Source organism: Cervus canadensis, chromosome X (assembly GCF_019320065.1).
Source record: "Cervus canadensis isolate Bull #8, Minnesota chromosome X, ASM1932006v1, whole genome shotgun sequence".
NCBI classification, from domain to species: Eukaryota; Metazoa; Chordata; class Mammalia; order Artiodactyla; family Cervidae; genus Cervus; species Cervus canadensis.
The window spans coordinates 141,524,686-141,540,833 of record NC_057419.1 but is presented as its reverse complement, the minus strand read 5'-3'; the positions used below and the strand labels follow the sequence as shown (position 1 = coordinate 141,540,833).

The window sequence follows — 16,148 nt, the reverse complement described above, 5'->3', positions numbered from 1 at the left end:
AAGTTCTTCAGGGGCAGTGGACTGATGTTTTCTACTCTGCAGCTTTCACGTGGCACATTGAACTTACTCAAAAGGTCTTACTGGGATATTTCCCACAATGGGGTTGCTGCACTTTTTCTTCATTCTCTTCACTCCAGTGAACCCTCAGTCATGACTCTCCCTTGATCTTCAGAGTTGTCTTCCATACAGAAAGATGCACTTTCCCCCTGGACTCGTGCCTGAGACATTCTTTTCTGCCAGTGTTCCTTCTCCTCTGAGGAAGTGAGACAAAAAGTTTTGATTGGTAGCTGAGAATTCTTTGAGAAGAATTATGTTGGTGAAATAATCTAGTCCTGTCTTTGTAAAAGGTTTTCCCATAGAACATAAGTCTATTGAATGCTCTGGGAGAAAAAAAAAAAAGATCCTGAATTAAAAAAAAAAAAAGGCAGGATGCCCTTAATACTAAACTGCCTTCTTGGAGCCTGTGTGTGTGCTCAGTTATGTCCAACTCTTTGAGACCCTATGGACTGTAGCCCGTTGGGCTCCTCAGTCCATGGGATTCTCCAGGCAAGAATACTGGAGTGGGTTGCCATGCCCTCCTCCAGGGGATCTTCCCAACCCAGGGATCGAACTTGCATTTCCTGCACTGGCAGGCAGAGTCTTTGCTGCTGAGCCATTGGGGAAGCTCCCTTCTTGGAGACTTGTACCATATTTTAAGTATATTAAAGGCCCTGAGATGTTTATGATAAAGAAAACAAATTTCATTTAGCCCACCACTTTTCAAACATATATGACCAAGGAACCTTTTTTCTGTTCTTAAAGAACACCTATTAACATCCACATACCTCACACTGGGAAACACTGATCTCATTTACTCTTTGCTCTCTGGTATACATAAAGCAAACAAAGTCATCTATCCTAGACTGTCTTCTAAAGACATTTTTTTCTTCCACACTAGTGTTTAAAAGTTTAGACCATGAGGAAATTTTCTCTAAGATCTATTCCAAATCCTTTATGTTTGTTTTAGTATCCCATCCATTCTTATATCTTCACAAGAAATAAAATTATTTTGAATTCTGATGCAAAATCAATTGTTGTGTATTTACAGAATGCTTACTATGTGAAATAAAACAATTTTTAAGACATTGGCCTTGCTGGACAAGGAAGTTACAGCCATTGGTTAGAATTTCCATATTTTTCTGCTTCTATTCCTTGATATTTTTCTGCCCTTGACCTGAATAACCCTGTGTTTCCAAGAGGTGGCCACAATGTAAGGCAGAAACAGATGGAAGAAAACAGGGATGCTGTCCTGTACTTATTTAGAAACCAGGAGAACAGCAGCAAAGTGTTAGGAGGACTTGACTGGGCAGGTGTCACACTTGATGTTGACCACCCAACTAAGATAGATTGCTTAGGCTTTGCTGAGCTAGCACCTTCCAGAGAAGAAAAATTATATTTTTTTATCCCACTTTAAGGCAGCTTACAGTAAAACACGTGCATAGCAAGAGCTTAATTATAAGTCATCTAACATTGTATCTAGAAAGGAGGGTTAATTACACTAAGAATCAGACAGAAGATCAATCCTGAGCACACGATTATCTCTGAGCCTCCTGGAAGCCTAGCAGAAATGGAACAATGATAATTCAAGGCCGCTGCATATTAATGCATGTAGCCTCAGTTGAAGATGGTAACCCACCCCCACTGGAGTTTCTCACTTTTCTATTCTTGTCTTATAGTCAGCCTGATTTCTTGAATTCAATATGGATGTTTCCTGGCTTTGTATAACATATTTGATATAAAGAAGCCAATTAGTAACAAATAGGCAGTTTGAAGAGAGAGCTATTAATACTTATCTTGTAGCCATCGGACTAGGCTCACTTCACACAGAAAGGTCTCTGGGTTAGACTGGAACTCTGAAACTCTCTGTAGATCTCATTAACAAAACTATTCCACCAAGCTAAAAGGTCTTTGAGATCCATCTTCAACTTCATCCTCCATGAAATTCTGGAATGATTTTCCCTTGTCTTGTCCCTTTTCTACTGCTTCTTAGTCTACTCCACTAACCTCATTTCAAAACAACTAGCTGTTGGGTGCATGAACTAAAATGCCATAAAGAATTCACATATTTGATTGTTATTCTGTCAAGAAGGTTAAATGAAGAGAGCTACAATTTCTAAGAAGGTTGGTTCGTCTGCCTGAATCTGGCCCCCAGGCAGATTAGACCAACGTTTTGGCCAAGTGAAATTGCCAATTGCCTAAAAGAAAAGACTAGCACGTTGCTCATTAGGGCATTCTGAACTTGCCTGTGCAATCTTTTTGCTACCCTGCAATTTCCAGTTGGTTATAAATGAAACCTTTCTAGCTGTTAATGCAGCCTGTGAATTGAAAAAAAAAAGCATGTAATTAATCAAAGGAGGTTGGGGGGATTCACTAAGCCTGAGTAAAGGGGAGAAGCTGGACAAGGCACTAGGACCTAGAAGGCATCTATCCACCCTGGCAGGAATTTCTTGCTTGGAGCTCAGACAACAAAGGCATAGAGAGATTGGTTTTCTTTCTCTCAGCATCTCCACCCAACCAGCAGAAAACCGGTGAGTGGGGCTTTAGAGTGATTTTCAGGGAGAATGTAAGAGATGTCAAACGGAAAAAGCACAAGGCAAAGTGCGCGCTCTCTCCCTCTCTCTCAGTGTGTCCTCTCTCTCTTTCTTTCTCTTCTCTCCTCTTTTTTGCCTTATTCTATTGGATTTTTTCCCTAAGCCTCTACCTGGGATTTTCCATTGGAAAAGTGAGTTTGATGTTCTTTTGTTTTCACTGTGATATTGATTTTAGAATAATACCACCCCAGATTCTAAAGCAAAGCCCAGTGTTGCTGGCATGCCTGGGGAAATGCTTGCTACTTGTTTTGAGGAGGTGGGGTCTCTTACACTGCAGGTTGTCTGACAGAGACAATGCTGAGCTCAGCACAGGTCATGGTGACATTGGAAGAAAAGAGGGACCGAGCCTGGCAAACCTGCTAGGCACCAGTCCTGCTTTATTGCCTGTCCTCCTGGTCCCCTGCAAATATCTCAATGTGGCAGTGTGTAGCAGCTGAGCCCGGCATGCTTTGTGAGTCCTTTTATCCCCATCTGTGCAATGCATGTTAATAGTTTGTTTCCTAGGCTGTCACTACCTTTGCTAGCATTTGGGGCTTCTTTTGTATTTGGTTTCATATTGCGATTTCCTTTCTTTCTTTCATTCTTTCAGCAGAAAGGGGGAAAGTAAATCTGACAGATGACCATCTTTTGCCTCAGCTAACACACCTAGGCAATAGACAAATTTGGGGTGTGCTGCCTGCTGTGAGGGTGAAATGCCCCTTCATTTAGTGTAGAAACCCAGAACAATGGAAGGTGTGCTTGCTTCTAAAGGTCCCATATGCTGTTCAGGGACTCATTTGGGAATCTTTACACAATTAAAATATTCCATTAAGAGGCGGGGCTGCATCGTTGATGGGGGGTAGAGCACCTAGAGAAAGCGGGGAGGCTGGGGGGGGGGTGGGAGGAAGGATTTTGTGGCCAAATGGTCCAGGGCTAAACCAGAACAAATAACTTGTTAAATAACTGATTTTTGTAATCCTTTTTTTTTTTCCAGCTTATTTCTTATGAATGTCGGATAGCTGCACCAGCTTGGTGGGGAAGGGGTTTGATGAATAGCACAAAGACTGGCTGTTCCCTAGAGGCTGTGGCTTTAAAGGAGAATCCTACTTTATTCTAGGGGGAGGGGATGCACACATTAAAGTAGGAAAGGGGGCTTCGAATAAAATTAAAACACTACCCTTATAATTATTTCACTGAAATGCAAAGATCACTTCCTGAGCTAGAGATGCTAACCTTGGCTAGGTCCTTCTGTTCCCTTCAAGGGGAATTTTGTCAGGCTATGGATTCATTTACAACCGTTAGTCATGTGGGCATGTGTGAGGAAACAGATGCCAGTTTTAATGTATTTACCCCGAAGTTACAATTTGATAAGAGCCACTGTCAGTAGTCCCAGGATTTTAAGCGATTTCAAAATCCCTCCCTCTCCTGTCTTTGGAACAGTGCCCAAAGTGCCTCCCTCCGCATCTCTCGCCCCCACCCCCACAACCACCAGCACCCCTCCAGCCCCTCCCTTTTCTCTATTAAGATCAATATTCCTGCAAGTCAGGGGCAAGCAGCAGATGGGTCACGGGCTTTTTTCAACCAGTTCTTTTCACAAGCAGCAGATTGCAGATCTGGATCTGGCTAACATTTGAATTCCTTTCTTTTTTCCCCCTCCTCGCCCCTTTTCTTTGCTTCCTTTCATCCCCCTCCGCCTCCCCGCTTTTCTCCAACACTCAGGTCTCTGAGGTTCCACCAAAATATGGAACTTGATTTTGGACATTTTGACGAAAGAGATAAGACATCCAGGAACATGAGAGGCTCGCGGATGAACGGGCTACCTAGCCCCACTCACAGCGCCCATTGTAGCTTCTACCGAACCCGAACCTTGCAGGCACTGAGCAACGAGAAGAAAGCCAAGAAGGTACGTTTCTACCGCAATGGGGACCGCTACTTCAAGGGGATTGTGTACGCTGTGTCCTCTGACCGTTTTCGCAGCTTCGACGCCTTGCTGGCTGACCTGACACGATCTCTGTCTGACAACATCAACCTGCCTCAGGGAGTGCGCTACATTTACACCATTGATGGATCCCGGAAAATTGGAAGCATGGATGAACTGGAGGAAGGTAATTCGAGGAGTGGGTGGTGGCCCTTAGTGGGAGGGGTTATTGTTAGTTATGCTTACATTTCTTGGCTTTGATTAAAAGAAATTGGGAACTATGTTTGTTAAAACATGAGGGTGATGCTGAGACTTCTGATTCTGCAGGCATAATCAGAATCATTAGCCATTACCCTCCGTGGGCTTCATTCTCGGCTGGGGTTGAAGTGTGACTGACTACGAGGATGCATTGTGTTGATCTCCCAGGGTATACAAAGAAAAATCTGAATTATATCATTTACTCTAGAATCTGTTCATTGTCAACTCTAAAGAGCACTATTGAGGCAGACCATAAAATCCTTGGGGGTGTAAAATGAGGAAGGAGGTTTGGTTGGGTTAAGAGAGAGAAAACATTGTATACTTATATCCTTTGAACTGCTGAGAGACTCTTTGTGAATGGCAACTCATGGAAACGTGCACCCTAAAAGCTGGACTTCCTGAACATATTCACAAAGGATTATACTTTTAGGTAAGTGGTCACTGCTCAGCTGTTGCTTCTAAAAAGCCCACTTCAGGGTGTGTCCCTCAGGCTGAGGTCATTGAGAGAAATACCAAAGAAAGCTGTAGGTATGTCTGGTATTTTAATAAACACTATTCCTATTAGACTAGGAACTGTCTCACTATACCTAAATCTGTATTTAAACAGATTTCTAGATTTTGGTTCTGCAATTGAATTTTATGACAAGATTGCTGAAAATCCTGACAACCTGTGCACCCAACTCAAAAATAGGGAAAACTCCAGCTCTTGCCAAAACTTGCTCAGCCATGAAGTCTTTTTCATGATCATGTAGATAAATAGATCTGGGGACATGTTCTTAATATTTCACTTTATCAAATCAAGTATATTGAGGATGCCTCCCCACCCCACTTTTTCATGGGTGTAATATGTGTAATTGGTTTAACCTGACAATACTTTAAAGGATAGCTTCAGGAGTCCTTCAAGAGTCCTTGTGATAATGAAAACGTTCCCCCCCCCAAACTTCTTCCCATTCTCCAACCCTCCCTCCTCATTCTTTCCATTCCCCTGAGCAAAGATGAGTTTAGAACAGGCAGATCTCTAGAGAAGCCAAATTCTGAAACAGCTGGCCGGGAAGGAGAAACAGCACATTAAAGGACTTGATAGGCAGTGCCCCGCCTCTGATTCACTGCTTCTAGGTTTCTTGTATTCCTAAACAAAGGAGCATGAGGACTTCTCTTGTACAAGAGCACATTCTCGCAAGGAGCTGATGTTTCTCAAGTCACGTCAAGTGATTTGGGGCCAGTTACTTCTAAAAGCCAGTGCCCATATGGCTGCCAGATCTGGGTCTCAGGGCTCAAGTCTGAGGTTTTCCTCCAAGAGGACCTTCAGAAACAAGGCTGATGGGGCTTGATTATTTGACCAGGTGCTGGAGGGCCAGGAAGAGGTTAATCCTAGGCTTCTGAACATTGAAAGATTGGCCATCCTAGCAAATATCGTAAAAGAAAGGAGAGTCGGGGCAAACTTGAAGGACTAGAAGCTGGATCCAGGGAGCTGTCCAACAGAGTAATCGATAGGGCGTGTGTCTTTTGTCACTGTAAAATCCACATCTCAGTCAACCGGGGTTGGGGGGGGGGTGTTTTCTCTGTAATAATTTTCATAAGCAAAGCACCTGAATCACCAGTATGTCCACATTTCTTCTAGCTGCTATCTTTTAAATACCACCATAGATGCTCAGGCAGAATTCTGAATCAAGTGCCATTGTATTTGGAGCAAGGCTTACAGTGTTCTTGTGTCTGATGTGATATCATGCACAGGTTTCTCTCTTCCCCCAATACATTTTTTAACATGTCTTGCTCAAAGAGTGGCCCTTGGTATTGATTTTCCTTCCTAGATTTCTGTGTGCGTGTATGTGTGTGTGTGTGTGTGTATGCACACGTGCATACATATATGTGTATTGTGGTGTGCATTGTGATAATCTTAGCTGAATATATATAATAAATACAATTTTGAAGACTGCATCTTTCTTTTCTCCTGATCCTTTTGAGTTCTGCTAGATTGGACTCCTCTCATTTACCACTCTTGGGTGCAGTAGTAGTACTTCCTGGTGAATTTCTGGTGAGTGTGCAAGAGTTTGAATTTATTCAGTGTGACTAAGGCTCATTTGCATTTATTCACATGTCACTTACAGTCACAGTCTGCTGTGGCCCTCAATGCCCTCTCAGTCCTGAGTACTGCGATTCAGTCAAGGAAATTCTAGGGTATTCCTGGGATAGCACTGAGAAGTGACCAATTTTCCATCACCATTGTGCCAGATGGGAAAAGGCACAGATATGAAGAGGATAAAGAAAAGGGGTCTCTGGGACTTCCCCAGTGGTCCAGTGGTTGGTACTTTGTGCTTCCATTGCAGGGACCAGAGGTTCAATCCCTGGTGGGGGAACTAAGATCCCACATGCTGCATGGTACAACCAAAAAAAAGGTGGGGCAGCAGTTGTTTTCACTCCTATTTTTTTTGTCCTTTTGCAACTACTCATGTAGTAATGGAGGATAAAAGTCTTTTACTTTGTTCACCTTTGGAAAAGGTTGAATGAATGATTAAAACAAATAGTTTACACATTGCTTTACAAGAGACTTCAAATTGAAAAGTTTGGAAAGATTCCTGGGGGAAGAGTCAGATTCATTGGGTTCTTGTCTTAGAGGGAGAAGATTATAACAGGAAAATAAATATTTAGAATCAGATTTGGTTCAAATCCAAGCTCTGCCACCTGCTAGCTTGTGTGAACTTGGGGAAACCATTTAGGCCCCCCGAGTCTCAGCTGTTCATCTATAAAGTGGGTGTAACTGCTTTGAGGGTTAAATGAGACAATGAATATAAATTGTTTAGTATTCTGCCTGGCACATTAGCAGTACTTAATAAAGGGTTGTAGTTTAGTCACTCAGTCGTGTCTGACTCTTTGTGAACCCATGGACTATAGCCTGCCAGGCTCCTCTGTCCGTGGGATTCTCTGGGCAAGAATACTGGTTTGCCATTTCCTTCTCCAGCGGATCTTCCTGACCCAGGGATCAAAACCAGCTCTCCTGCCTTGGCAGGCGGGTTCTTTACCACTAGTGCCACCTGAAAATTCCAATAATGGTAGATGTTACTATAGAGTTGGCATAAAAGTTTTAGTTTTTCTTAAGATGGTACTGAAAAACTCGAACGATCTTTTTGGCCAGCCCAATATTTGAGCCATCCTAGTTTATAGCTGGTTAAGCTACATGACTATAGATTTCTTCTTAGCGTCACTGTGACTAACCCAGATTTATTAGGGCTTAGTTTGCATACTGTAAAATTCACCAACTGAATTAAATGATTTTTAGAAAATTTACCAAGTGGTGAAACCATCATCATAATCTAATTTTATCCCATTTTCATCATCTCCAAAAGAAACACTGTACCAATTAGTAGTCACTGCCCACATGCCCTATTCTCTTCAGCCCTAGATGACTGCTTATCTGCCTATGTCTCTACAGATCTGCTGAGTCTGGATATTTTATAGAAATTGAAATCATATACTATGTGGTCTTTTATGACTGGCTTCTTTCACTTAGAAAATGTTTTCAAAAAATAAAAAAAAAAAAAAAAAAAAAAAAAAAAAGAAAATGTTTTCAAGGTTTGTATGGACAGAGAAGCCTGGTGGGCTATAGTCCATGGGGTTGCAACAAGTTGGACAGGACTGAGAGACTAACACTTAACTAACTTATACTATGTATCAATACTTCACTCCTTTTTTTAAAATGTTACTTTTTTGGATGCACTGGGTGACATGTGGGATCTAATTCCTTGACCAGGGATTGAACCCAAGCCTTCTGCCTTGAAAGCACAGAATCTTAACCACTAGACTGTTAGGGAAGTCTCCATTCTTTTTTTTTAAAGAATAATATTTTATTATATGTATAGAACACACTTTGTTATATCTATTGTAATATTCTTATCTGTAAAATGAGACTAGTAACACCTGCCTTCTGTATCTATTAGAGTGATTGTGAGGATAAAATTAGATAATAGATATGGAAACACATTGACAAGGTAAAGCCGCAGCTCCAAGAGACTATTATTGTTCATGATATAATAGTAATAATAATAATGCTAGTGAGAGGTTGGAATAGCCAGTGGCTCCCAAACCTGCCTGCTTTTCAGAATCTTTTAGGGCTTTGGGAAAATATCAATTCCTGGGCCACACCTAGGAATTGACTCAGAATCTCCAGCGTGTGTTTTTACAGATTTCCCCAAGTGAACTGTACAAGCAGTTGAACTTGGGAAAGTACTAGAATAAATGATCCTGATGGTCCCCTTTAGCTACCTACAATAATGGGTATTCCTGGGAATACAGAAATCTTTTTGTTTTTTGACTTGTTTATCTTAAAGAAATAATGGAGCATAGAACATACTATGTTTCCAAATGGGCACATTATGAAATATTTAGCCTAAATAAAATGAAATGGAAACCAATTGGTTAATAATCACTATGGCCTTGTGGCACTCCTTTGTCTAATGCCTCTCTAGTCTAACTGTCTGCCGCTAGATACTGGAAGTAGTAAGGGGACCATTTTGGACCAAAGTGAGGTTATTGATGTCAATAATAACTGTTTTCCCACAGTTCCTTGGTTACATGAAAGGTCTTCATGAAGCCATACAGAATGTGGCCATATATGTATGAGCTGCGTTACCAGTGGATCAATGAATGAAATCCAAGAGTGGCTTCTTTTTTTGTTTAGTCTTTCATTAGAGAATTGTTCTTCCCTCATGTATTGTCTAATTCCTTCCCCACTTCCTTGTCTGTAAGTACCCAGATCAATCTTCATGGTATCATCTTGAGCATTATTATGCAGACCTTGGGACAAAATATTTAAATTGGTACAGTCTTGTTGAAAGATCTGTATGGTGACACTAGCTATGATCCACTTTCTTTGCCATAGCTCATTTGTTCCAATGAGATGAAACCACTTTCTCACTAATTTATCTTCTAACTACTAAAGCAAGCACATTGCTGAAGAGAAGGATTTTAAGATACCTGGGAGAGTGATACATCACTAATAGATCTGATAATACAATAAAGTGCCATTTAATATTTTCCTTCTGGAGGGAGGAAGCCCAGGAAAAGAGGAGAAAGCCCAGACAGATGTGCTTTTTGCACTGAGAAACTATAGACATATTTAATGTTTTTGGAAATGGAGTCCTCCTGAAAGTGAAGAGAGATAGACATTAGATCATCTTGAGGCCACAGCTTGTTTCCTTCCTGTCCTTTCAGCTTTGCTTCCATGATTTCATTTCCTTACCCCCTCGCCCTGAAGCAGATTGTCGATTCCAGCAAATTGTCACCTTGCTTGGCTCTGAAGCCTGCTTTCCTTTTCAACTTCCAGCGGGTGGGAAATGGCTCCTGGAAGCTGTGGCAGGAGTAGAACCCAGCTGTGTAAAGGTGCAACACACCTCCCCCTCCCCGGCTCCAAGTGCCAGGCAGCAGGACCTGCAAGAAGCATCGAGCTCTGGCAGCACACGTTGCAGATGCTCACAAAATCAGAACAAGGAAACCTTAATCAAGAGAAGCAGCTCATTTGTTATCTTTCTGGAAGAGGAGAGTCCTTAGTTGGGGGCACCTATTTCTTTAACAGGCCATTACCATAACAACTCTGTCTCCCAAAGCCTGTTTGGGATGGAGAAAAGAAGAAAATTCCTTCTTATAGACCTTTAGGGCTGGAAGGAACTGAAATGTCACCTAGCACAATACCTTCCATTATAGACAGAAAAGCTGTGACTCAGATATTAAATGATTTGCCTGAGGTCAACACAACTTGTAAATGCCTGACTGGAATTTGAATCTAGGTCTGTCTGACTACCCCTCCACCATCACAAACATCCTGCCCTCTGTTGGGGGATGCTGATAATGGGTGAGGGTATGCATTATGGGATCAGGAGTCCTATGTAAAATCTGTACCTTCCCCTGAATTTTGTTGTGAACCTAAAACCGCTCTAGAAAAAGATAATGTTTAAAAATATTCTGCCTTCAGTGTGCACCAGCAGTGGCAGCAAGTGGCTTTGCTTGGTGTTAGCCATAAAGTTATCACATTTGGCATTGAAGCAATCAGAGGCCTCCTCTCAAGCAGCAGGAAATATTATCTTTGAAGCATGAGTCCCATGCAGTGCTCATATTCTATATGGATTATGGCACAGTTCCAAGATGCCTGCCCTTGCTGCTGCTTCTTTTCTTTCCTTCAGCTTCTACTCCTCCTCTTTTCATCTCCTTTCTCTAATCTCTTTCTTCCTCCTCTCTCTCTTTGTTCTTCTAGTTTTCTCTCTATTCCTTCAGATTAGGGCCTTAATAATAGTGATGGCTGGCATTTACCAAGTGCTCACTATGTACCAGGCTGTGGGCTCAGCTTGAGCCTCAGAACAACCTTCAGAAGTAGATATTGTTATCATCATCCCCACTTTGCAGACAAATAACTGAAGTGAAGGGGGGTTAGGTAATTTGCCCAAGGGTGCACAACAAGAAAATATTGGGGAACCCCATTCTGACTGACATCACATCAGCTGCTCTTTTTCCATTACTTCATATTGGGGCCAAAAGGAAAGAGAGTGGAGAGACTAAAATGTACTGTTGGAAAGTGTTCAACATAGATTTGGCTGAGAGCTGGGCCCTCGGAAAAGTTCTTGGGTGCCATATGATACTATAGCTGTCTGCCATCATGTTCATTTTCATCTGGGGTGGTTAATCATACTCATAGTTCAGAGGCTTAAGAGGTTTAAGAGATGGAAGCAAAAAAAAAGTCTAGAGTCCTAATAGGGCTACACAGCTGACTCTCCAGAGGAGACTGTAGATGAGTGAAATCATAAATATATAGCCTCATACATTTGCACACCACCAGTTGTCTGACAGAGTTTTAAAGTACATGACAAATTATGGAAAACATCTGACTCAAAGGCACTGACCTCTTGGAAGGTGCCCGTGCATCTGGTAGAGTGGTAAGGCAAGAGACCATTTCTAGTGTGTGGGGAATATTGGCTGTAAATATATGGAGGAATTGAAAGAGTCCCTTCATCCTTTAAGTCAAAAACTAAAGCCCACACCCTCTAATCACTTTGGTTGGATTGAATTGGCCAGTGGGAGCCAGAGAAATTAGGGTTTCTTTTGGCTGAGGTCTTTGACTTCCCCATCCTGGCTGTGCATGCAGGCACAGAGTGTAGGAGGGGGCCTGTGCTCACCTACAAACCCAGGTCTTGGTCTTTTTGTCAAGACAGAACACTAGCAGCTCCTGGGACTCAGAACAGGGTTGGAAGTTTACCTTCCCCCTCCACGCTCACATCTAAATGTCCTCAAAGGTACCCTAGAGAATCTGACTGAATCTTCTCTCAGCACTAACTGAGAAATTTATTAATTAACATGACTTAAAGTCTTTGGTGCTACAGCACAACAATCAATATTTGCACAAGGAGTGAATTATCAGCCTGGCTGAATGTCTGCTCGGTTCTCCTGCTGAGACCAAAGGAAGAAGAGCCATCAGATTATAATTGTTTTTAATGCTTTCTTTGCACCGGCTTGGGTTGATTTATTTATTTATTAAACATTTTTACTGATGAGTTAAACCTGATTAAATCACACTGGTTTTCTGCAGCTTGACCTCTGGATGAACTTTTGTATACCCTGAGACTAATGTGTTCTACTGGACAAATTCAACCTTTTCCAATAGTCTCTCCCCCTCCAGGCTGAGCCTACCTCTTTTCTTCTTTTCTCCAGCTTCTAGGCCCAGGTGTCTAATCCCTTCCTCTTGCCCCTGGCCTCTGCCTTTCTTCCGCTGAATTAGTCATTTCCCCTGTGCATGCATGCTCAGTCACTTCAGTCGTGTCTGAGTCTTTGCAACCCCATGGACCATAGCCTGCCAGGTTCGTCTGTCCATGGGATTCTCCAGGCAAGAATACTGGAGTAGGTTGTCATGTCCTCCTCCAGGAGGTCTTCCTGACCCAGGGATCGAACCCACATCTGCATTGCAGGCAATTTTTTTTACCACTGAGCCACTGGGGAAGCCTAGTCATTTCCTCTAGCCCATGGTAAATGTGAAAACTGCACTAGACCCCTTCAATCCATAAATCAGGCTGTATAACATATTTTCACATCTCCACCTCATTACTTGTGGCAGCCAAGGATGAGCACTGGTGAAGACGGCCCTGAACACATAGAGCTAGCATGTAGCATTCGGTAAGATGGAAAGATGGGGAGTGGGTAGTGAAAACAGGGGAAACCATTCTCAAGCAGGAACTAGATTTGCAAACACAAGAAATAGTGTGAAATATGTGTGTGTGTGTGTGTGTGTGTCCAGGTTGTTAGTTAGGTAGTTTTTCTACCTGCCTGTGGGGATGATCAGTAGAAGACGCAGTCATACACATACATGCATACATTCACTACATTCACTACACACACACATACACACACACACACACACACACACATTTCACATTTTAGTATTCTGCTGCTTAACCATATACTCTGTCCAAAGTACAGTCTGCCTTCTTGGCCAGTTTGCACTGTATGCCCAATATGAAAGGTTACTTTGGTCACTTTAACTTGGAATAAAAATGTATTAATTTTGAAAGTTCTCCCCAGTTCATAATATAACAAAGGCATGGGACTGTGAGTCCAGAAATAGGATGGGAACATTAAGAAATAGAGACATATTAATGGAAACTTACAATACCATATGTAAAATAGATAGCCAATTGGAATTTGCTATACAACTCAGGGAACTCAAACAAGGGCTCTGTAACAACCTATAGGGGTGGGATGGGGAGAGAGATGGGAGGGAGGTTCAGGAGGGAGGGGACACATGTATACCTATGGCTGATTCATGTTGATGTTTGGCAGAAGCAAACAAGATTCTGTAAAGCAATTATCCTTCAATTAAAAAATAAATTAATTTTAAAAATAGAGACATGTTAAAAAACACTCCAGTAATGCCCCTAGACATTAACGCATATCCTAGAAGTTAATAGACATTTCAATTCCAGTAAAACAATGTCAAACTTGAGAACCCCACTTGGTAGATTATACTTAGATATGTTCATTGTCCTTGGGACCCTTAGCTTTATAGGATTTTTCACTAAGTATTCCATTATAATGAAGACTACTTTGCTGATTACTTGCCCTTGAATTTGAATGAACCAAACTGTTAGAGAGCCTAATTAGGAATGGCACATGAAGTTTGTTATTATCATCATTTCTCCAAAAGTCCTACTCCAAGGTCAGTGTGTATTAGTCTTGTTAGAATAGTCCATATACCTGCTATTAATCACCATGTATTTCTTCCCTTAGGGGAAAGCTATGTTTGCTCCTCAGACAACTTCTTTAAGAAGGTGGAGTACACCAAGAATGTCAATCCTAACTGGTCTGTCAATGTGAAGACATCTGCCAATATGAAAGCCCCTCAGTCCCTGGCCAGCAGCAACAGTGCCCAGGCCAGAGAGAACAAGGACTTCGTGCGCCCCAAGCTGGTGACCATCATCCGCAGTGGGGTGAAGCCTCGGAAGGCTGTGCGTGTTCTTCTGAACAAGAAGACAGCCCACTCTTTTGAGCAAGTCCTCACTGATATCACTGAAGCCATCAAACTGGAGACTGGGGTTGTCAAGAAACTCTACACTCTGGATGGAAAGCAGGTAGGTACTTTTTCCCCCAAATTACTCTTCATCTGTTCTGAATCCTTAGCTGACCATCTTAAACCTCAAACATCATTTTTGATTGGGTGACCCTTCCTCCACCTCTCATTATCCCTACCTGATATGTCTCATTTGGAGGAAATGTCCATTCAGCAGACAATGCAATGGAACAGGAATCTGAAGCTTTGAAATGCAATCTGCTTCTGACTTACCAAGTAGAATGGTCACTTATTAGTTTCCTTATCCGCTAAGAAAAGATGTGTTGTTGGAGAAGGAAATGGCAACCCACTCCAGTATTCTTGCCTGGAAAAGTCCATGGACAGAGGAGTCTGGCGGGCTGAAGTCCATGGGATTACATGACTGAGCATGTGTGCACAAGGGTGGAGGGAAATGGGTTGGTAGCAATAAAGTGGTAGAACTAAAAAAAAAAAAAAAAAAAAGAAGTGTTGGAACCTAGGTCCTACACACTCTTTTGAATATGAATTTAGCTATTGCATGAGGGAACCTTGATTGTTCAATGTATGTGACTGGAAATGAGATTTGTGCACTCATTTCCTCTCTGATATTCCTAAATTGGTATTCAACATCCATTCTGATGAAAAGAAGTTGAAGTGACCACTGTATTCTATAAAAGAAGTCATATATGGGGGAAACACTGAAGTCCCTGGTTTGTTGTCTTTGCCTCACACAAGACTACATTTTTTTTCTCTTTTCCATGTGACATAGCTGTCTTAATTTGGCTCCACTGATGGTTTCTGTGAGAAAGGGACTATTTCAGGATCCTAAAATTAGCCCAAGAAAGATGCTGACATCTGTTCCTCTCCAAATCAGGTTCTGCATGTCATTGGTTATGTTATAAAGTACCACCTATATTAATATCTGGGAAAGAATGCAGCCAGGCGTCTCCATCTGACAGATGCACCATTCTCTTGAGCATGGGGAGCTGTAAATATATGACAAAAAATGTTCCAAGGAAAGTGGAACAGTGGCTGGTTCCTTTGCCTCTAAAGAGAATCCTGGTCCATCATCAGACAAGACAAGTGTGGATTATTATCAGTCCATATTTTCCACCTCTTAAAATACCTTTGGTGCTTGAACTATATAGATTCTAAAAAAAAATTAATTCACTATATCAGAATCATGAGTGTTCAAATGCAGAGCTATGTCTCCTTCTATCATTTCTATTATATACTCTGCACTACAAGATTTTAAATTGCTGGGAAAACGCAAATTCATGTACATGGTGATTTGGATAAATGTGTGCCTTCTATCTATTCCCCACCATTTTGTGATCTGAGAGAAACCTGGAGGTATTGGTTGTATGTGATTTGTGTTGGTTGTACCAAAGCAATGGGTTTGTCTGCAATGGGAAAAGTTCCAACTCCGAAGTATCTGTCTAAAGAGTATCTGTTTTTTGAGGACCAAGTATATATTGAACAGGAGCTGTCCAGGAATAGGAATACTCATCAGAAACCTCACCTCAGAGAAGTAAGGCCTAGGAATTTTATGATCAGTGGATCTTAGAGTTGAGGGTGACCTCAGAAGCCATGATATTTAATCTCCCTTCCATGGCAAGGATATAATCGACAACCATTTCAATTTCATAAAAGCCTATTTCACTGTTGAACAGCTGGAGTTTTTAGAAAGATTTTTCTAACATTAGGCATAATTCCATTTCCCTGTACCTTCAGCCTCTTGAAGAAGTACAGGACAAATACAAACCAGGAACATCAGACTGGGATTTAGAAGGCATAGTTTCTA

General features: G+C 41.7%; 1 protein-coding gene across 15 annotated transcripts in view; it reads left to right on the top strand.

The window, feature by feature from the left end:
• The window catches only part of DCX (doublecortin), a 361,602-nt gene that overhangs the window by 246,067 nt on the left and 99,387 nt on the right, over positions 1-16,148 (top strand). For 11 of the 15 annotated variants that reach the window (XM_043457798.1, XM_043457799.1, XM_043457809.1 and 8 more), the window contains 2 exons: positions 4,329-4,714; positions 14,047-14,387. In XM_043457798.1, coding sequence (XP_043313733.1) covers positions 4,351-4,714; positions 14,047-14,387 — 705 coding nt within the window. In that variant the 5' untranslated portion in view covers positions 4,329-4,350. Of the gene's footprint in view, positions 1-2,504; positions 2,568-4,328; positions 4,715-14,046; positions 14,388-16,148 lie in introns of those variants that run through there. The other 4 variants (XM_043457810.1, XM_043457812.1, XM_043457807.1 and 1 more) reach the window with 1 other exon arrangement.